Source organism: Sus scrofa, chromosome 13 (genome assembly GCF_054392235.1).
Source record: "Sus scrofa isolate SSC_HxYL_T2T_F1_AM1 chromosome 13, Sscrofa_HxYL_maternal_Yorkshire_Landrace_v2.0, whole genome shotgun sequence".
Lineage (NCBI taxonomy): Eukaryota > Metazoa > Chordata > Mammalia > Artiodactyla > Suidae > Sus > Sus scrofa.
Window position 1 is genome coordinate 223,553,739 of NC_139395.1, and position 22,033 is coordinate 223,575,771.

At 62.8% G+C, this 22,033-nt stretch overlaps 1 protein-coding gene across 27 annotated transcripts in view; it reads left to right on the forward strand.

Annotated features, from left to right (window-relative positions):
- The window catches only part of PCBP3 (poly(rC) binding protein 3), a 199,706-nt gene that overhangs the window by 131,609 nt on the left and 46,064 nt on the right, over positions 1-22,033 (forward strand). For 13 of the 27 annotated variants that reach the window (XR_014825283.1, XM_084992339.1, XM_084992349.1 and 10 more), the window contains one exon: positions 20,533-20,663. The exons of the other annotated variants lie outside the window; for them this stretch is intronic. Coding sequence is in view for 12 of the 13 variants with exons in the window: in XM_084992339.1 (XP_084848465.1) it covers positions 20,654-20,663 (10 nt within the window). In the remaining variant the exon portion in view is untranslated. The remainder of the gene's footprint in view (positions 1-20,532; positions 20,664-22,033) is intronic. 27 annotated transcript variants of the gene reach the window in all.

The window sequence follows — 22,033 nt, forward strand, 5'->3', positions numbered from 1 at the left end:
GTCGGTGGCCTCTCGGTGGAAAAGGAGCCGAGGTCCCCGGACAGCGGGTCTGGGGTCCTGCAGGCGGGACCACGGCCGACCCCACGGCCCACGGCCTCACCGCGAGGCTCCTCTCCACGCGGCTGCACGTCTGGCGCCAGCTGGTGGCCGTCATTTGGTCTCCGTCCTGGCTGGTGGCGGGGCTCTCGCAGGCCAGCCTGGGGTAGGGGAGTCGGGCCGGTGTGCGAGCCCAGGGCCGTCGCTGCTCCGCCGCCAAAGCAGGTGTTTGGCTCGTGCGGCGAGAGGCGAGCGGCGGGCAGAGATCCTCAGCCACGGCGGCTGTGTCGCCCCAGCCTTCAGAGCAGTCGCATGAGAAAAACCAGCCGCGCCGGTGGCCGTGCGCCCGCCCCTCCCGTGTCGCTTGATGACAGTGACCGAGCCGGTCAGTCGTCCTGCTGTGCCCACCGTCCCTGAGCTGGTGCTGCTCCCCTGAGGCCATCGTCACCATCCGGGGGCCTCGCAGCTGGGGCTCCTTCCCGGGGGCCACCCTCATGGCAGCTCCACCGAGGGACCCCCCCCCCACCCCGGGCCAGCCCACAGCTGGCCAGGGCCGAGGCGCCCTCTCCCTGTTGCACGTCCAGCCACCACAGAGCTGCGCCTCTGGGGCCAGGGAGCAGCAGGGGCCCCTGCTGGGTGCGGCCCCCCCTTGCCGTCCTAAGGGTCTGCTGTCCTGGCCGGGAGGGTCTGGGAGAGCCGGAGCTGCGCTGCCTGGGGCTCGGGGCCGTGAGCGACATGGGCCCTGTGAGCCCCGGGGCCGTGGGGCTTTGAAAGCAGGTGGATCCGCGTGTGCTTTGGGAAGGCACCTTGGTCTGCAGGAGGTGGGAGCCGGCTGGACAGGGGGCTCCAGGGCAGGACAGCCCGCACCCAGGGGAACGCCTCTCCCCCGCCCTGGAGTCAGGATTGGCTGGGCCGGGTCCTATTTCTAACTGATACTCAAGTATTTCTCTTTAATGCCTATGAGTTCTTTGTTATTATTTTTCCTGTTTTCGGTAAAAAGTCAAAAACTTCAATCTGTGTCAGGCAGAATTACAATTTAAAAACAAAAGTATTTTGTCGTGAAAACTTTGGTTCTGATTCTTTAAATTTATGTCCCTGAGGCATCTGTTGCGTGTCCCTTGCAGAGTCCCTTGGAGACAGCTGGACTTTTTTCTCCTGCTGCCTCGGCCCCGGGCTTGCCTGCGATGCGGTGCCAGCAGGGGTCTGGTCACTTCCTGCAGACGAAGGGGCCCAGGGTCTCTGAGCCGCAGAGCCTGCCTTTCTTCCAGGCGTGGTGACCCCGTGTGGCTTTACACATTTTTGTCTGTGTTGCAGGCCTGGCCTTTAAAATAATCTTAATTTTCATTCTGCTATGTTTTTATTTTATGTCACGTATTTATTTTGTTTTTATTCTGTTTATGTTTTTGCTTTGTTCATCTTCTGCCCCCTCGGAACAGTCCGGCTGCAGACAACAGTGGTTTCTGCCGTTCCTTGCCTCGGGTGGGAGCAGAGCCTTCTCTCCCAGACCCCTGTGGGGCCCGTGGGGAGGGAGCCTGGCGGCTTTTGCTCTGGGAGGGCGGGGAGCCCAGCCCTGCTCTCAGTGGCCTGGCTCTGAGTCGCCCCAAATCCCTGGGTGCCTGCTGAATATGGGTGTCCAGGATCTCAGCACAGAGGATGGAGGGGGCAGGCCCTGCAGCCCCGGCCACCTCGCCTTACCCTGCGCCTGCGTCGTGGACGGTCTAGGGACCCTGAGGATTCTAGGGCTGTCCCCCCACGGGGGCGGGGGAGGGGAGAAACATACTCTGAAGAACGTGGGGGGCAGGGAGCAGCAAAACGCAGATGTGCGCCCTGCCCCCACTGGAGGCAGGAGGAGGCCAGGTCGGCTCCCAGCCAGGCTCCCAGCCAGGCTTCAGGCGCATGGAGAGCCCGCTCCTTCCTCCTCCCGGAGCCTGGCCCACCTCGTCCTGCCGCCTCCAGTCCCCTCCTAGCTACGCGGGGCCACCTGGTGGGGCACGTGGGGCACCAGGGCCTCTGCCTGGAGGAGGGCGCCCCGAGAGGGCTAAAGCTAACCAGGGGCCTTGCAGGTAACGCTGCCCGCCGCCCTCCGGGGGGCTGGGGGCTGGAGGCTGGAGCGAGTTCGGAGGAGAAGGCCCAGCCTGAAGGCCCAGCTCTTCCCACCCCGAGCCGAGCCGCCCGCAGGCTCCCGGCCCTGCGCCCGGGGTCGGTCCCACGTGTCTCCCGGGGCACAGCCCTTCCTCTCTTCCCAACCCCAGCAGGCACGTGGGTCCTGGCGTTTGAGCCGGGCCCTTGCAGAAAGATGCCTTCCTCCCTTTTCTCTGCTGCTTTCTCTCATCTCTCATTCTTACTTGAGAATTATCCTGGCAAGATTGGCTTAGGCTTCTTCATTCCAGAGCCCTTTGAGAGTTCCCCGGACTTCCCCACCGCTGAAGGGTGGCTGTTTCTCGTTCCTGTTTCGAATGAAGAGCTGAGGCTGAGAGCAGCCGCCTGGAGTCCAGCTGAGGGTCCCCTGCGGAGCAGGCCCTCAGGGGCCGCGTCTCAGGCTAGGAGTGCCCAGGCCCCAGGGGTTGTCCCCAGGGGTCAGGGAGCCGTCGCCTTTAGTGGAGCCGGGGCGGTGGGGCTCTGCGTCCTCCCGCAGCCCTGCTCACTGCTCCGGGCCCCAGCCCTGGCCCCTCCTCCTGCCTCCAGCCCGTCTGTGGATCTTCACCCCACCCCGACCTGTAAATCCCCCCTTAGAGGGGCGGGAGGTGGGACGGGCCCGTGACTCTGCTCTGTCCCTCGGCAAAGGGATTTCGTGGACGTACTCCGGGTTCCCGGTCAGCTGACTGAATCGGGGGAGGCGGCCTGACCGAATCACAGGAGCCCCTCAGGCTGGCTCCGGCAGCGGGAGGTGCAGCCAGGCCGCCAGCCCACGGCCACGGGCGCCGCGCTCAGCCTACGCGGGAGGCAGCAGGGGCCGAGTCGTGTGGGTGCAGGGACCAGACCTCTGCCCTTCACGCCATGAGCTGGTCCGTGGGCGCTGTGTTCAGCCCTCCGTTGGGGACGTTGCTGCCCAGCAGGGGACACAGTGGACAGACAAGCAGGGGGCAGTGGCCTGTGCTGAGTTGTTTTGTTTTCAAAGGATTAGCCGGTTGTCTTGGGGCCGGTTTACAATACTGCTGCCTTTGTCCCCGTCACGCCACCACTTGTGCCCCTCGGCCTCGGAGTTGATCTGCTCTGCAGAAAAGCCACCTTATGGCCCATCTTGCTATTTTTCTCCAAAATTCTAGTTTATTCCTCACCCTCTCTGCCTCCAGATAACGTGCCAGCCCTTTTGTTGTGGACGCAGGGTGGCCTCTTGTTAAAGTCACAGTTCAGGCTGGGAAAGAGGGCCCCTGGGCGGGCACGGGGGCCACTTGGGACCGGGACTGTGAGGGTCGAAGACGAGCCCTGGGCTGGTGGCCGCATGTGGTAAGGCAGACCCCCGGGGCAGAGCGAGCAGGGCCCAGGATGCGGGACCCTCAGAGGGCAGGGTCTGCGCAGCCTCCGCGTGGGCGGGGCGGCTGCCGGTTCAGCTGTGGACCCTCCCCGACAGCTGTTCACGGACGTCAGCAGCTGGAAGGCGTAGATGATGCAGAGGGACAAACATCGAGAGAAGACGGCAGATGCAACCGGAAGGGAGTGACGTGTGCACTTGAGGTCGTGCCTGTGACCTGGGACACGTCTCCTGCACTGACCTTCAGTTTCTCCCTGAGACGCCGGGAGCTGCCAGGCCGTGGGGTGCCCCTAGAGCCGCTTGCCATAGAGGCGCTGGCCCGGAGACAGGCTCAGACACTGTCCTCACAAGAGGATGCCACTGCCGGCGAGGCCCTGCTGGGAAGAACCGCAGAGCCACCCATCAACTGCCTAACCTGCTGTCCACCAAAGACCTAGATATGGCAGGTCTAGCTGAGGTCCCCAGACTAAACCGAGCAAACACTGGGACAGGCTGTGCGACAGTGGAAGCAGTTCTTGAACCAGGCGGAGCTCCTGTGACGGCCTGGAAGGCCCGTGTCGCTCTTGCCGCCCTGGCCCTCTCCCCGTCCCACCCCAGGGCCTTTGCTCGTGCACCTGTGCTGAGCGCCGCCCCGGCGCCACTCAGCACTGGCCATGCCCACACCCTGTGGGGCTGTTCGGTCTCCCTGGCCCCGTCTCATCCACTCGAGGGCGGCCTCCTTGCGGACGGCTGGGTCCTGTGCGGTGCTGTTTCTCAGGCGCCCAGAGCAGCAGTGGGGAGCACGTCTGCTCAGGAGTCGTCTGGTCGGAGGTCAGCACTCTCAGGCAGGGGCCCTCGAGGATGTCTCGGCGTCCTTCGTGGGCCTGGGACCCCTGGTGTGGGCACCGGAGCTGGAGCTTCTCCCCGCCTGAAGCTAAGTGAGCGGAGTAGGACCGCCCAGAGCCCTGACAGGTGGCGCCTGGGCTCCCGGGGATGTAGAGGGGGCCGAGAATCAACTCCCGAGCCCGCGGCCGAGTGCCACAGGTGTGGGGACACCTCATGACTTATGTCCACTCCCATCTAGCCGGCCCGCTGTCCCCGGCGTGCTCCTGGGGTCTGTGTGACCTCAGGGAGGCGGTGTCAGCACCGGGTTAGATTGTAGGATGTGCACAGCGGGGACGGCAGAGCCCGTGGTGTGGGAGCCGCCCCCCCCCAGAAGGCTGTCAGGACGGTGCTCCCTCCACAGGCCTTCCCTCCGCAGCCCGGGCTCCTTCCTACCCCCAGAGGCAGCGGGGGGGAGGCACGGACACGTCCAGCAGGGCTGGCGCGGGGCCTGGGCACCTGTTCTTGGCCTCGTGTCTGGCCTGAGGTCCAGGTGCACCTGTGGGGCCACTCCTACGTGACATGCCGTGGTCTCTGTCGCAGGAGGGGTGGCCTTGTCCCAAATCCACACCCCCGCTTTCACTGGGACTCGCGATGGGACCTCACTCGCTGGTTGTTGCCTGGTTCCTCCAATGCTGTGTGTCCACCTGGCCCGGCTCAGGCTGCAGACGCTCTGGATCCAGCCTCCAGGGTGACCCAGCCTCCAGGGCACCAGTGGCCTCCAGAACCCGTGCGCCTCCCCAGGCCACATGCCCTTCCTTGTGTGCTGGCGGGTGCCAGGCACCAAGCCCGTGCCAGCTTATAGGCTGTGTCCCACACACGTGCTGAGGCACAGGCCCCGAGACCTTAAGAGAGCCCCACCCTTGGGCCTCTGTGTGCCCAGAGCACCCAGGCAGCGGGCTCTCTGCTGCTCCGAGTCCATCTAGAAAGGCCCGGGGTGCTGTCTCTGCCGTGTGCAAGCACGAGCAGGTCCTGCCGAGCCGGCGCTAACGGCCGCCCTCCCCGGGAGACGCGCGCTGAGCCCTGTCCTCTGTACCCAGGGGCTGAGACAGCCCTGTCCCCGGGCAGAGGTCTGAGACAAGTCAGGGGCCACACAGCAGCCTGTGGGCCTCAGCAGAGGTCCGTCTGCATTTCACTGCGGAGCCTGGAAAAGGGCCCGGGGACCCCGCAGTCCCTCCCGGAGGCTCTGCATGTGGCTCCTTCCCCGCTGCGGCGGCTGGGCTGGCAGGTGGCAGCTGGCCTTTCCTACCTCCACGTCTTACTCCGCAGCCGGGGTACTCAAGTGGCTTTTCTGAGGGAGGGGCGGCTGCTGGGTCTCCGCCAGTCTCACCCTCGGCCGGCATGGCGTCCCTCAGCAGGCCACCCAAACCGACGGCCAAGTTCCACTTGCTGTGTGAACTGGTCCCCTGGCATCGGAGCGAGCTCAGGCCCCTTCTCTCTGCCCACCCCCACCCCCACCGTGGGCTCCTGCACCTGGACTCTGGGCACCCCAATTCGCCCTGGCAGTGCTTGGTGTCAGCCTCTTCCTGGCGTTGTCTGGGAACCCATGTCGAGGACACCACAGTCTTGGGGACACCCTCTTTCACTTGCGGTGGCCGCAGAGTGATGGACATCAGTGCGCCCTGCTCGGCCCCGGCACTGCTGCTCGTTGGTCTGGTGCGGCCTCGTGCGGTCCTCTGGCCCTTGCAGCAGGGTGCCCACTGAGCCCGGCCGCCTCCCAGCCCTCGCCCCCTGCAGGAGGGCCCTCCAGGAGGCACCCGCAGGACACCCACCCCTTGGCCCCGCTCTGCCCACCCGCCCATTTACAAGGGCACCGCTCCTTGTCCACCTTGCAGCCCCTCGTTGCCCCTCCTGCTCTCGGTCCAGGGGTCTGTGGGGTCCATGGAGCAGGGAGGCAGCCAGCAGGGGTGGGCGACTCTCCAGGAGGATGCCGGCCCCCAGCCTTGCCGTCTGCGCATCTGAGCGCCTCCCTGGAAGAGGGGCCTGTCCTCACGGCCACCACCCTAGGCTCAGAGGCCGCCCCAGCCCGCCCCCCGTGTGGCTTCTCCAAGGCAGCTCAGCCGCCAGGTCATACCCTCTGTACTGCCCACCGCAGCCCCAGCCCAGGGGGTCGGAGGGGCCACCCGCAGTTCTGTCACCAGTGGGAGCAGGGGTGGGGTGTCCACTCAGGTGAGGCTCGGAGCGTCCAGGGTGCTAGTTTCCTGAAAGGCGTGAGAAGCTGTGGATTTCCAGAGCTGGAGGCCCCTCCCCGTCCCGCCGAGCCGCCTGCCCTGGAGGGACGGGCCCTGAGCAGGCTTCCTGCCGGAAGGTGCCCTTGGCCCGCACCTCGGCCCTGCGCCCAGAGGCTGGTCGTCACACGGGAGGACCACCTGTGGTCAGGGCCCTTGGGGAGGCCCTGTGGGCCGTGAGTTAGAGAAGGGCCCACATGTGTCTTCCAGTTGAGCCAGGAGACATTCTGGGCCTGCGGGCCTCCCCTCTGCCCTCCTGGTGGGCATGGCTGCAAATCCAGGGGGTGGCCCGCCTCCGCTTTGGCCCATTTTTTGAGAATCCTTCAAAATTTGCTTGGGATTAGGCCAGTGGGGCTCTGCTGCCACCTAGTGGCTGGCGACTTTGCCAGCTCTGGTCACACTCTTCCATCCTGAGGCTTCTAGAATACCCAGACCTCAGGCGGAGGTTCCATTGACCGGCACCCTTTGGAGAGGCCCTGCTCCAGGGCAGGTCTGGGTGTCTGCAAGCAGTGGACGCACAGGAGAGCTGGGGGCAGGCAGGAAGCTGTGAGGACGCAGGGCTGTGCGGGGAGTGGCCTTCTTGGGGGCAGGGGAGCCGTGGTCCTGGGCTGCTGTGACTGGCTGCCCTGCGCGGAGCTCCTTATCCTGCCAGGCCAGCCAGGGCTTAGGGACATCTTGTCACACACCTGCGAGCTGGCAGGGACCAGGGAAGTTGCGTGGGCTTCAGGGAGGGGAGCACAGGAGGGGAGGTGAGCAGAGATCAGCCTGGGCTGCATGCTCACTCTGTGACCTTGGACTTCCAGGGCCTTGGGCTGGTGTCATCAGGAGAGGGGGCTTTGGGCCACTGGAAGTGGGGGCCCTGGAGGTCTCCCCACAAAGCTGCAGGTCAATGCAAGGCGATGGGAAGTGGGGCCACCGCATAGAAAGGACCTCGGCCTGGGCCTCCTGAAAAAATTCTGTCCTAAGCTGCCCTCACTTGAGGCATTGACCTGAAGTCAATACCTGTTACCAAAAGACTGTCCTGGGAGGGCAGTGCCGGGGATGGGCAGAAGCAAAGAAGCCTGCCCCCGCGCCCCTCCTGCTGCCCAGTGGCTGTCAGCTGGGGCTCACGGTTTAGAGCCATGAATGCAGATGAAGAAAGTGTGTGCCGTCCAGGGGGCCTTTCAGCTGGGAGGCGGGCAGATGACCTTTGCTGAGGATGGCAGCCAGCCTTCCCCCTCCCGTCCCCCCTAGTGGGCTCAAGGACCGAGTGTCCTGAAGCCAGCCCCGGGTCCCTCACCAGGCTGACCCCACCATGGCCGTGTTGAGTGTCCACCCTGCCAGGGATGCTGAGCCCATGTGGGCATCACCCTGGGGGCCCAGCCGGTCCCAGGGGCTGTGCTCGGGGGCACCTAGGCCCTCCCATCCTGACCACGGAGCTCACTCTGTGGCAGGGCCCGGGTCCCGGTGTGGGAGCCGGGGCCCCTGAGCAGCGCTGAGCAAGGGCCATGTGCAGACTACAGAAGCGTGAGGAAGGTTGGCGTCCTGCGGCCAGGTGGCTGTGGCTGGAAGTTTGCGCTCACCGAGTCACCTACATTTCAGTCTAAAGTCCCAGTCTCGGGAAGTTGATGTGTCTCAAAGTAATAAAAATATCATAAGCTAAATGGCCAAACTCTGGGGGGTGGGGGGATAAAAGACGGGGCATTGCTCTGCTGCTGCTGGAAGGTTTGGGAGAAGGGTGGCAGGAGCGTGGGAAATGGCCAGCGTGGGAGCTCTGCACGCTTGGCCCCATCAGTCGCTCCCCCAGAGGCCGTGTCCTGGGAGGGTGGCCGACCCCCGGCCGGGCCAGCTTCCGCCACTAGGCGCCTCAGCCCTGCCTGTCTGGTGGCTGCAGATGAGGGTTCTGGTGGCATCTCTGGTTGTCACTGAGCCTGCATGCGTCTTAGTCACACATTGCCAGCGTCTGATTTTATTGTGCAAAATGTCTTTACATATTTTTTTCTGAAATATATAGTGTATGTATTTTCTCAGATGACGTGTCCTAACCTCTTGTTGATAATAGCTTTTCAAAAATAGGCTTTCAAACAGCTGAGCTTTCCTCTGAGGTCTCGTGAACGTCCGGCTGGGTTTGGCTGGGACTTCCATGGGTCTCTTCATGGCGGGAGGTGCGGCTGTTTAAGCCCAGGCACGGCCCTTCCTCCTGGAAGCTTTCTCTGCCCCTGACCTGCTGCCCACGGGGCTTGTCCTGCATCCCCCAGACCTCCCCAGAGGAGCCCCTGTCCTGGGACCTGGGCTGGGTGTGCTCAGGGCCGTCGGGGGTGCGGGGGCAGCGTGCTGGCCGCTTCCGGCACAAGGAAGGAGCCTCCAAACCCGAGGCTGGCGGGGTCGGGCTTGTTCTGACCAGTGGTTTCCCCGCCTCTCGGCACGGAGTTTTCTCAAAGGAGTCCACGGTATTTTTGTTCTTGGATAAACCTAAACACGCGCGTGGTTTCTCTGTTTCTTTGAAGCTCAACAGCTGCACAGTTGTTGGCATTTCACGTTTGAACCACTACCTCCTCCCACTGCCGACAGAGCCCTGTCCGCACAGATCCAGCGCGGAAGGGCACTGGCAGGAGGGCTTTTAGGTTCGAGGCGAAGCCCGATGCCCTTTCCGGCTCCTCTGGACGAGTGTACTTGAGGAGAAGCCCCACTCAGAACCGAGGCAGCAAGCCGACTCTCCAGCCCCTCGAGCAGAGCCCCGCGGTGGCCAGGCTGCAGCCTGCTGGTCCGTGCGCTCAGGTGTCGACAGCATGCGGATAAATGCACGGTCGGGTCCCATCCAGAAACAGGGCTTCGTTCCGCATTTCCCCTCGGTTGGATTGCTGCCTGTAGATGGAAATTTCCACCAAAAACGACCACCTTTGTGGTCACCCGCGGCCCGCGCTCTGTGACCTGTGGGCTGGCAGGTCTGGGGCTCACTGCTGCTCCCTCGGGAAGGCCTGTCTGTGAGCAGCCACGGCTCGCTGGCCAGCTCTTTCGGCGTCTGGTTTCTCCAAAGTCTCACTGGGGGAGGTTGGGTTGCGACCAGATGTATATGTGACACGCAGCTGCCTGCGCACACACACATCTGTGTGCACACACGCCTGCCTGCATACACACACCTGTGTGCACACACACCTGCGTGCACACAAACCTGCCTGCACACACACCTGTGCGTGCACACAGACATGCACACGCACGCGCATATCTGCACAAGGAGACCAGAGAGGGCCATGCGCTGCCTGGGTCCAGAATCTCGGCTGACGCCTGCGCCCGCTCACGTCCGCGAGCCATGGGCGCTCCTCGAGCTCGGCCGCTGTCCTTCACCAACCACACACGTTTGTTTTCTGCCGCCCGAAGGCCGTGTGCTGCATGTGCCCACAGCGTGAGCCCTGCCCGTCACCCGCCCTTGTGTTCCTTTCCATGGCTGACCCCAGGCCTGCGCCGTGTCCGTGTCGCTTGTGGTCGGCGTGACCGTCGTGCGGCACTGATACCGTGGGGCGGCCGGCAGCCTGAGCCTCGGAGGTGTCATAGCGTGAACGCGCCTCGATTTGCTGGGGCCGCTGGCTGATTTCCAGCATCCTGAAGCGGTTCTTCTCGATGGTTTGGTCTGGTTTTGTCATTACTTTTGGGGGACAGCATTTGCCGAGCCCTTCCCTCGGCCTTCCGGCAGCCCGTCTCCCTCGTTGTTTCTCTGGAATACTTTAGACAGTCCCAGAGACCACCACGCTGAGCTGGAAGGTGGTCAGCAGAGCACCAGGCTCTTCCGTACTCAGGTTCCGGCTCACCCTTTGGATCTCGACCTGCTTCCGTTTGTGCCGTCCTCTGTGTTCTAAGGCTTCGAGCCGCATCACCTATAGGACGAGTGGCCGCATCCAGTCCTTAGACTCCGCCAGGGAAGCAGGGGGTCGCCCTCCTTCCTGCGCCACAGGCCCTGAAAGGAGGCTTTTCAAGTCGGGTTTGCTTATTCCCAGCAGCATGTCACCGCGTGGGCCTGGGAATACCGCACAAGCCGATAGCGGTCACCCTGTCGCGGCTTGGTCTTCAAGGCCAGCGCGTGCGGGTGGGGCCTTCTCTGGGGGCTTCTGCAGCAGGGACAGTGCCCCCAAGAAACCAGGCTCTGGCTCCAGGTTGGCCTCCTGCAGGGACACAGAGGACCCTGGGCCGGGGGGCGGGCGGCGCCTCCAGAAAACGGCGCAGGCCTTCGACAGGAGATGCGGACGTGCCGACAGGAGCGCGTGCAGGCAGCAGAGCTCAGCCGAAAGCCCGCCGGGCACGCTCGGCTCCGAGGAGACAAACCCCCGGGACAGGTGCACGCGGCACTGATGAGTGCGAAGGCCACCGGGTGGGGGGGGGGGGGCTCCCGTTCACGGGTGGCCCAGAAAGGCAGATCTGCCATGGCGACAGCCAGCGCACCTCTGCTCTCAGGAGGACGAGCAGACGCCCCTGGTCTGAAACAATTCCAAAGCCGCTGAAACCAGAGAGACGGGGCTGAGCGGCTGGGGACCCCGGACCTGAGGAGGACACGGAGAGGCTCCTGCCTTGGCAGGCGCAGCGGGCGCAGGCCCCGAGCCCGCTCCAGACCGCCCTGCAGCCCAGGAGCCCGGCCGGAGGGCGCCCCGAGACAGTGCCCTGCAGGGAAGGTGCTCTGGCTGGGAGAGGCCTCGCCAGGCTTCTGCGTGTCCCTGTCGCTGCCCCGCCTGGGAGCCCGCGGAGGCTGGGCGGGGTGTCTAGGCCTCCACTCCGGCCTGGCAGCAGCAAGACCGCCCCACCCCTCCGGGCCCCCGGAGCCCGAGGAGCAAATGCGGGATCCTGCACCGTTCGGCGTCCCCAGCGCAACGTCCCTGAGCTCCTGGGGGGCCTCGGCCTAAGTGACAGAGACACGGAGGCCGTGAAGAAGCCTCCGGGAGAGAGCTTCCGTGGCGGGCGACTGAGGGGAGACGAGAGCGCGAGCCCAGAGCCCGGTCCTCTGCTGTCCCCGGGCCGCGCCCTCTCCCAAGCCCCGCAGAGCCGCGGGCCTCCGCTGCAGCCGCTCCGGACTGGCCTTCACTCAGCACGTGCCTTCAGGGCCCTCCCGGTCCGCTCACGGCTTGATCACCCATTTCTTTCCTCTGTCGGGATGGACCCCAGTTGATTAACCTTCGCCTCCTGAAGGACGTTTTGGTGGCCGCCGAGTTTCGCTGCCCATGAACGCAGTGGCCGTGCGCATGCGTCTGCGGGTTTGCTGTGGCCCTGTCTTCCCCTCCTTCTGGTAACTTCCAGGGGCGCACTTGCCAGGTCACGTGGTGAGATCAGGGGGCGGTTCGTGAGAAGCCACCAGACCGTCTCCCAGAGCGGCGGCCGCGCGGCTCCGGGGCCCAGCCGTGGCAGAGGTCCCGCCGCCCCGGCGCTCGTCCTCGTCACCGTCGGGCTCCGGGCCGTGCTGAGCCGTGCAGCGGGCTCTGCCGTCGTTGTCATCATTTGTCTTCTCCTGGGCCGATTTGTCGTCTGTCTGGCTTTGGGGAGGTGCCAATTCTTCAGGGACACTTAAAATAAACACCCCAGAAGGTTTCGGATGAGAGGGATGAGGAAGTTACCTGATTCGCGCCAGGAAGGAAACCCAGAGCCGCCCCGCCGGGGTGGGGGGCTGGCCTGGACCTCGAGTTGTCATGCTGGGCGGGGGCCGCGCAGAGAAGGACCCCCGGGGCCGCTCAGGGCTGGGCTGAGTGGCAACGCAGACGACCCTCGGGTCTCAGCGCCTTATAAACTGAGTTTGTGTTTCATTCCGGGTCGGCTGCCACTCTTTCTGGCTTGACCTCATCCCCGTCCCGGATAACGGTGCAGACTCTCTGGAATATTCTGGGAATCGTGGCAGAGGGAGGGAAGGGCACGGAGAACCATGCTCCGGCCGTGCAGCTCTTCCTGGAGGTGCGCCTGCCGCCAGGCCTGACCTCGGCGGCTGTGCGAGGCCGGTCCCCTCTGTGGCAGGCAGGGCTATCCAGGGGCAGAAGGTGATGCAGCCTCCAATCCCCCGTGACAGGCGGCCGCACCCCTCCTTCCCCTGCCCAGCTGACACTAGAGCGCAGCCCCGTGTGCACAGGCCTCGTGGCCGGCTCTCACTCCCGTTCCCCGCCCGGCCCCAGATCTGCCTCCTCTTGCCCTGGACACCTAAGGACCGAGGGCTGTGGACCACCGGCTGCCTGCCCGCCCTGACGTCCATGTGCGCCCCTGCACCCAGCGGTCTGCCAGCCCAAGGGGCTGCCTCCTCGCCAGGCCCCAGCTCCGGCCCTAGCATCCCTCCCAGCCCGTTGTCCCAAGATCTCTGTCCCCTAGAGCGGGGTCGGGACGTCTGTATCAGACCTGGGGCCGTCCAAGGTCTGTACGGATCGCCCAGTTCCCTCGAGGCTGCGGGAAAGCAGCGGGACTGCGTGCAAACTCGCGTGCCAGTAAAACCAGGTGGGGCGGGGCTGGCTTCTGCAGCTCGCAGACCCCTGTCCAGAGGTCCCTGTGCTCCTGGGGTGCGTGGGTGTCCCAGCCTGCTCCTGCCCTTCCTGAGGCCCCCTCGCCAGGGCAGCACCCACACAACCTGGCATCTCCTCCCCCAGTGGCAGCCGAGGGCTGGCGGTCCCACCCCGGTTCCTCCTGAGTACGCTTCTCTGCAGACTGAACTGCCTGGCCCGGGCTCTAGAAAGCTCGTCACGGGGCTCCAGCTTCAGTCCTCCCCTGTTGCCAACTGCAGGTGCTGCTCAGCAGCTTGGATGGGGCTGTCGTGGACGGGATGGTGTCCCCCAGATTCACAGGTTGACCCCTATCCACCATTTGGAGGTGGGGCCTTTGAGGAGGTTAAAAGAGCTCATAAGAGTGGCGCCCTAATCTCACAGGGCTGTGTCCTTACGCGAAGAGGGAGGGGAGCTCCCTTGGGGCACAGCAGGTTAAGGATCTGGCGTTGTCACCGCAGTGGTTCCGGTCGCTTGGCTCGGGTTCAGCCCCTGGCCTGGGAACTCCCACATGCGGCAGGGGCGGCCAAAATAAAGAAGGGGAGGGACACCAGGAATGAGCTCCCAGGAGCACAGGCCACGGAGGCCCCAGGGGAGGACGGCCCACTGCTCGCCAAGGTGCGAGGCCGCGGGAGGGACCAGCCCAGAGACACCTGAGCTCAGGCCCCCACCCTCCCGACCGACGGAGGGCTTGCTGGCTGCACCTTCAATCAGAGTCTTGTCATGAGGTTGAATTTTAACAAGGGCTTGTCACTGTGGTCCTCGGAGGGTGGCCTGTGGACCCCTGCAGGTCCCCGAGAGCCTTTCAAGGGCTCTTCAAGGTCAAAAGTCAAAGTGACTCTTTCCACAGTGACCGAGTCGTGACTGTCCCCTCCCTGCAGCGACTCGAGCTGGCGGCAGTGCTGCTGCAGGTGCCTGAGCCCCTCGAGACCCGGCCACCGGGATCTTAGCCAGACTCACTGACACGTCCTCGCGGGGCAGTGCCCTCACCCCTGGTGCCACAGCGAGCCCCAAGCACCTGCCTCACCAGGCCCTCCACCCTATGCCGGGAGCGCAGGGACAGTGTGCTTGGGGAGGGGACGCCACGTGCGCTTGGTGGAACGCCTGGGACTGGTCTGGACGTGGGTATTCGGCAGGTGTTTGCTCAGAAGGGACTGACATTAGCCCTTTGATTCAGGCAAAACAACCAAGGGTTTTGCTGCTAACGGTGACCTTTGAACTCTCGAGCACAGTTAGAATTTTCCAAAATTTTTATCTGCTCCTGTCTACTGCCCCCTCAGGCTTTAAGACTTTTCTGGTGAGCTTAGCGGTGATATTAACAAAGGTGATTTTTTAAAATTATCATATGATAAAATCCATCAGCGCTGCAAGAGCTGTGTCCCTCAGTGAACCAGTTTCTAGCTGACCGATCAGGCTTGGGTGCAGATGACCCAGGTTTACTGTAGACCAAGGCGTTTACAGTGAGGGGTCCAGAAAGTTCTTTTTATTTTTTGGCCATATCCGAGGCATCTAGAGGTTCCTGGGCCAAAGATCAAATCTGAGCCACAGCTGCCGCAACACCGGATCCTGTGGCACCACAGTGGGAACTCCCAGAAAGTTCTCTGATTTGGTTTTCCATGTCGTTTCAGGTTGCAGTTTGCAACTCTTAAGAAATAACCATTGCTGAGTGCCGTCTTGTGACGAGGGAGAATGTCCCAGCTTAGCTTCTTTCCCAGCTGCCCATCTGAGGCCACTTGTCCTTCCCGAACTTTAGCCACACCAAACTGTCACAGCAGCACAGGCAGGACAGAGCCGAGGATGCAGTGGCTTCTGGAAAAGACACTTACAGGAATGGAAAACGCCGCCACAACGCTCACACGTTTTTGTTTGTTCGTTTGAGAAAATACAGCTATTCATAAAAATTTACCATTGTTAACTTGTGTGAGGTTTATTCTTTTTTTCTCTCTCTCTTTTTTTGTTTTGCTTTTTAGAGCGGCACCCACGCCATGTGGAGGTTCCCAGTCTAGGGGTTGAACCACAGCTACAGCTGCCGGCCGGCACCACAGCCACAGCCACGCAGGATCTGAACCACGTCCGCCACCTACACCGCAGCTCACAGCAACGCCAGACCCTTAACGCTCTGAGTGAGGCTGGGGTCGAACCTGCGCCCTCGTGGATGCTAGTCAGATTCGTTTCCACTGAGCCATGATGGGAACTCCAGGGTTATTCTTTTTGAAAAATGAATGAAGAGGTAAAATAATTAGGGTGCTCAGGTGAACAGGGCTACAGACAACTGCCTAAGGAAAGGCACGGCAGTGTCCCCAGTGAGTTTTAAGAGAGCTTTTGGGAGGAGAGCTTTGAGGACTACGGCCTCGCGCTGGGAAGAGCAGCAGCTCCTCCGCCCCCGGGCCCTCCTGCCAGTTGTCCCGCCTCGGGCCCACAACCAGCCCAGCCCCACTGTCCCCTCTCGCGACCTTTCTGAGCTCCGCCTCTCGGGATGGAGAACGTGCCCCTCCCCTGGGGCTCTGACCTGAAGCCGCGTCCCCCCCCCCCCCCCCCGCCCTGCAGGCAGTGACCTTGCCACCCAGCCTCTGCTGCTGCCCTGGGTCCTGGGTCTCGCAGCCTGCACCTGCCACAGTCAGCTGCAGTCCCGCTGGCGTCTTCAGGACACTTGTCACCAGGGTAGAGGAGTGACACACGTCACCCTGCTCACTCCTGGTTGGCAGAGCAAGTGCCTGGTGGGATGGGAAAGCATCTCTGCCCCAGGGTGGAACCCAGAGGGTGGTGGGCACCACTGGCCCTCTGCCCCCAGGACCCTGGGCACCACCGGCCCCTGCCCCAGGGCGCAGCGCACCACGGGCCATCTGCCTAGGGCTCAGGGCCGTAGCTCCGAGGGTAGTCTTTTTGCCCCTGAACCGTTGCATTTGGGCCCCTGCCCCCCTGCCCGCAGGCAGCTGCTCTCAGGCCTCGCGCTGGAAGCGTCTGCAGCGGTGTCTGCGGGGCTTCTCTGCTCTGCTCTGGCCTGTCAGCTGGTGACTGTCTCTGGTGCCCAGTGGGTCCGGGTCCCCTCCAGGGGCAGGAGCGGCGGCCAGGCCTTCCCAGCTCTGCCGGAGCGTTTCCTGCAGGCCGCCTGGACATTTCTTTCTGATGGAGCTTTTTATTGCGGTTTTATTGCCGTGCCCAGGTCTTTAATAGGCAATATAGGCACATCGAGGTTTCCTCTTTCAGTTGGATTGGTTTTTGGTAATTTGGTGGTGGTTCTTCAGCTCTGTTTCCGCGCTGAGGCTTTTGAGAGATTTGCTCTAAGGGTGCTCATTAAGTGTCAGTGAGGCGTCTTTGCGAAGGTGCTTCGCAGCCCTTGTCAGAGGCCCGGCCAGCCGTCACCTCGGCCTGAGCATCCGTTGATTCTCCTTCCTTTGCTGGTGAGGTTTTTGTCGCTGTCCGTGTGGCAGGTGCTTTTTGTCTGTGTCCCGGCGGTGCTGGCTGCCGCGCGCGCGGACAGTCTGGGTCCTGCAAACCCTCCTGTCCACTCGGGCCTCTGCTGACACAGGCGGGGCTGGACTGCGGGTCCAGGCCCTCCCTCAGCCTCCCCGAGGCCCTGGGCAGAGGGAGTCTGTGTTACTGCTGCTGGGAGCCCCCTCGGATGGGGGCGCACGCGTGTGTGTGTGTGTGTGTGTGTGTGTGTGTGTGCGCACACGCGTGCGCCTCCCCTGCCAGCTTCCCCCAGAGCAGGGCCGTGTTCTCTGAAAGCTCCCTCCTGCTCCGAAAGCTCCCTCCTGCTCCCCGTCCTTTGCCTGGAGAGGGAGAAGGGGGGAGAGAAGGAGGGAGGGAGTGGGGGGGGAGGGCGGGAGGGAGTGGGGGCGGGGGAGGCGCTTCCCCTGAGGGTTTCTTGTGTGCGTTGGCATTTTCGGGGCGGCTTCTCCAGTGACCAGCTGAGAATGGCGAGGAGGGAACCAAAGCCCTGCTGTCGCCCCGCTGTCGCCTCGCCTGAGCCCCATGCCCGCCTTCTCCCCCTCCCCCGGTTTTTTGTCGGTCCGTCTATCCCGCGTTTCACGCAGGTGTGGGCTGTGCTCAGCGGGCACGTAGGAGGGGCCAGAAACCTGCTCTTCGTTTAATCGCTGGTGTCGCCTGTGTCTTCTTGATTTTTCTTGATTGGTGTCATCAGAGGGTAGTATGTTTTTGGACTGTTTTTTGAAGAACCAAATTTTATATTTGTTCGTTTTCACAGTTGGCTCTTTTTTCCGAACTTGCGGTCTGTTCTTTAGAATTGCCTTCTTTCTATTCTCCACGGGTACTTGTGTTATTTTTTAACTTCTTAGATTGGATTTTCTGCTTACCGATTTTCTTTATTGCTAATAAAGGCTTTTACAAGCTGTGTGTTTTCTGTGAGTTCTGTTGTAGCTGAAAGCTGTAAATCCAGCGCATGGCTCTTTTATTGTCGAGGAGGCCTAAGGGTTTCCTGCTTCCGTTGTGTCCTCCTGCCCCTCCTTATGCAGACGCGTCTCAGGAGCGTCCTGTCCGGGAGAGTCACAGAGGTGTCTTCTCGAGAACGGTTTCTAGTTTAGTTGCCCAGTGGGTGGACAGCGTGGTCTGTTGGCTCCACGTCTGCAGAATTTGGTCAGCCCTGCGTTGGGAGGTAGAACGTTGTCAATTCGGTTTTATCCTCGGAGAGCTTCCGGGGTGCACGCCCCAAAATGTCAGGTGCGGCTTTGCACACGCACGCTCGCACACAGTCGCCTACATCTCCGTGTGCACTGCCCCTCTATGAACTGTGACAGGAGGGCCCCGGTGTCCCCGCCAGCCGCGTGGCTTGTGGGTCTGGCCTGAGGTCACTGCGCAGGGTCTCCGGAACCTCTGCTGGCTCCTCTCCTGCCCCTTTCACCTCCAGCCCGGTCCCCCCCCCGCCACAGCAGTCTCCCCACCCGGTCTCACGGGCCCCAGCCGCCCCCTCCCAGTGGCCCGGGCCCCGTGGAGGGCAGGGCCGCCTTGCTCCCGGGGGCCTGATGTCTGACCTGCCGCTGACGCCCAGGCCCGTGTGCCAGGCGCTGACGGCTGTGGGAGCCGCTCCCCCCGCAGGCACATGCCTGTCTGCCTGTGCGCGCGCGTGTGTGTGTGTGTGTGTGTGTGTGTGTGTGTGTGTGACTTGCAGCTCAGTGAGCTTCTTTTGTCTGCACAAACGGGGCTGGGCCGTTGCCAGCTACTCGTCATTTGAGGCTGATTTGTTGTGGCGGCCTGTGCAGCGGCCATGGCTCCCCTTGTCACCACGCGGGGAGGCCCCAGAGGGGAGGAGGGGATCAGGTACCCCATTTCATCTCCTTGTCGCCCCCTCCTGTCGCCAGCTGAGTTCTGAGATGAGAACAGCAGACACCCCCCGCCCCCATCCCTGATGGGCTCACCACTCCGTGGGGCGTGGGGTCGGCTCCTGAAGCGGGTTGCTGATGGGGGTAGAAGTGGGTCGCTGCACGATCCAGTCTGTCTGTCACATCGCTTTCCGGATTTCTGAGCTCGTGGCGTTCCTGCCCCAGTGCAGTGACATATCAGGCTGTATATTTAGTAAACGCGTGCCCTTTAGATGTCTCTAAGATGATGTCAACTCCAGTGGAATGTCCTTCAGCTCCATTAGCTTCCGGTTGTCTGGCGGTGGTGTCAGAACTGCGGTCGCTGCCTCTGCTTCCCGCGCCGCCTGCGACTGGAGCCCCGTCTTCGGGGACGCTGGGACCCGGGACGAGGGGCATGAAGCCCCGTAGTTCTTCCAGCTCTTGTCCCCGTGACCCCTGCGTGCACGCTGGCCCTTCGCATCCTCCCAGCCACCCTCCCCAAGGGGACAGCGCCCTCCGTTCCTGGGACCGGAGCGCTGGACTGGGGACCAGGGAGGGCGCCCCGCTTGTGGGCCCAGGGCACCCTCACGGCCCGTTGCGTCGCCACTCTTGTTTTCGCCACTCCCCTGCCTCTCGCACCTGGGGGCCTCGGTGCCTCCAGGCCCTGCTCCTTCTGGAGCACGGCGGGGGCGGGGGGGGATGCACGCAGGGGGTGCTGCCGGCTCCCTGCAGGCGCCTCCCCTTAGACGCTGCAGCTCCAGTGTCTTTGCTGCTCAGTTGGACGCTTCCACCTACTCAAAGAGCCAAGCATTCTGCCTGGCAGTCTGGTGGGTTCTCTCTCCTCCTGACCGAGCGCGTGTAGGTATGTTTTGCAGGTGGCATCAAGCGCAGCGCCTGTGGGAGTAAATGCCTGTTCACTCTCTGATGTTTAGAACAGGGTTTCTTCCGTTCCTGGTTTGTTTTTGTTTGTTTGTTTGTTTGTTTGTTTAGTTGAGCATTTATTGCCTTTTTTTAATGGCCACACCTGCGGCTTGTGGACATCCAGGCCAGGGATCAAGTCCAAGCCTCAGCTGCGACCTATGCCACAGCTGCGGCAACACCGGATCAGACATTTAACCTGAGCTTCTAATTATCTTTGGCACCACGACCTCACAGTTCCAATGCTGGACGCTCCTGCGACGAAGCCTTTCAAAGGTCCCTTCACACGAACGAGCAGAGGCCACACACGTACACGCATGGGACGGACTTACAACGCAGCAAAGAGGACAGTGCTGTGGAAATGAGCCCTGGTGCCTGGGGACTGAACTTCCTGTCTGGGCAACAGATGTGGATTCAAACAGTGAAAATTCAAGACACAGTCCCGGGGGGAATGACGCACCCTGGGGACACTCGACGGGCCCGTTGCCTGCTGGAACGGAAGGCCTTGACGGAAGCGATCGCCCGGGCCTCGAAAGTGGAAACCAGCAGTGTACTTAAACTAATGTGTAATTCCGAGTGCCCGTCGCGGCGCAGTGGCTGACGAACCCGACTAGGAGCCATGAGGTTGCGGGTTCGGTCCCTGGCCTCGCTCAGTGGGTGAAGGATCCGGCGTTGCCGCGAGCTGTGGTGTAGGCTGCAGACGCAGCTCGGATCCCGCGTTGCTGTGGCTCTGGCGTAGGCCGGGGGCTACAGCTCCGATTCGACCCCTAGCCTGGGAACCTCCATATGCCGTGGGAGTGGCCCAAGAAATGGCAAAAGAGACAAAAAAAAAAAAAAATTAATGTGTAATTTCATAACTTTAGAACAGCTGTATGTGTACATATAAATAAATATTCTAAATACTGTAGGTGGAAAGTTGGCTGTTACACTTATATTCTCTAAAGTGTGTATAGTTTCCCCAGACTTCCCATCTTTGACATGGAAGGGCCCTGATCATTTGTAAGTGTGTCCCGGGCTCCCTGGTGGCCTAGCGGCTACGGATTGGCATTGTCACACTGTGGCTCGAGTTCAATCCCTGTGGGGCGAGTCCAGGCTGAGCCTTCACTGCCTCTCATCATGTCCTGCGTGCGTCTCACACCTGAACCATAGGAAACGCTTGCTGCGCGGCCGAATGCGGGAAGGCAGCTCTGTCGAGCGCAGTCCCTGGGAGGCGCGAGGCCCTCACGGCGCTGTGTTTTGTGTTCTAGGTAGGTGGGCTCCACGACAAAAGGCGCGCCTGTAAACCGGCAGCGGCGGCTGTGCTGCCCTGAGTCTCCGAGAGGGTGAACACATGCGGCCCGCGGCTCTGCTCTGACGTCGAGCCTGCGTATGGGGGAAGGTGAGTGACCCAGGCTTCCACCGTCGGCTCTTTACCGGGAACGAAGGCGCACGCGCCCTTGAACGACAGGATGCGCTGGAAGGGGTGCGACTCTGCTTTTCACCCTCTCGAGTCCAGGATGAGGCATCCGCTGGGAGCAGTGCCAGGCAGGGAGGACAAGCCGTGGACAAGGCAGCTGCCAGGGGAGGGAGGGGCACGAGCACAGTCCTGCTTGACCCTCGAAAAGTCCCGCACGCCTGCGTGAGCCCGAAGAAGCGGGTCTGAGCCGAGGAGGGGTGCTCCTCCGTGGCTTTTCCCTGGGATTTGGGGGGGTCACAGGAGGCCTTGGAACTTCCCCGAAGTGCTCCCCGGTGTTAGCCCTCAAGGGCCTTGCCCTGCCGTTTTGTAAAGAAGCTCGGGGAGGGTGTGAAGAGTGGGTCTGCCGTCTGCTTGGCTCTGGGAGGTGAGCGCCAGCCCCATGCAGGGCCCCCTGGGTGACACCTCAGGCTGGCCTGGCCCCTGCTGGGTGGTGTGGGTGCTGGGGGGGCGTGTGCCCGTGGGCAGGGGGCATGTGTGCCTGTGGGCTGGGGGCGGGGTGTGTGCTCTGGTGCCACCTGGCCCCCCAGCACCCTGAGGTCTGCGTGTCCCTGGGGCCTCCTGGGTTCGGAGCCCGCAGGACTGACTGGCCACGGTTTCCACCCCGCTCTCACGCCTCGGTCCCCTCCAGGCCAGGTCCAGCCCACTCTGCTGTGTATGGCCTGTTAGGAGGGCGCGGCTGAAGCCAGAGGAGCACACGCTCGGCTGCTTATCCACCTGGGGCCACGAAGCGGCCCTGAGAACCTGCTCTGGGGTTACACGATTCACTGATACGAACCGCGACGGCTCCATTAGCAGGCGCCCAGCCAGCCTGTCGGCGGGCGGCTGTCAAAGATACACATGCGTGGTTAAAAGGTCGCAAAACTTGAAAAGGGGCGCCAGGCCCCGCGCCGCCTTCCTGAGAGCCTTCCTCCTCCTTCTCCCCGCCGGCTACCCCGCCCTGCCCAGGCACCGTCTCTCTGGTTGGTTTTGCCTTTGAGTTGCAGCTCAGCATTTCAGTCCTGCGGTGCCTGACCCAGTTCCGCGCGCCCGCGTGCTATGGTGTTCTGCTCTTTGCTTTGTACAGAGGAGGGTCAAAAATCATGTCAACCTCCAAGCATCTGCTTGCAGGAGTGGGTGGCAGGTCGCTTGCGGTCAGCTCCGGGCCTAGACAGGAGCTGGGTGGGACGGCCCCTTCCACGCGGCTGGCGCGTCCCAGGCTGTGGTGGAGATCGAGGCTGGTTATGTAACCCAGAGCTGCCTGACCGGGGCGCTTCCGTTCCGGAAGGAGGACGGCCCTGAGTGCCCTCAGGCCT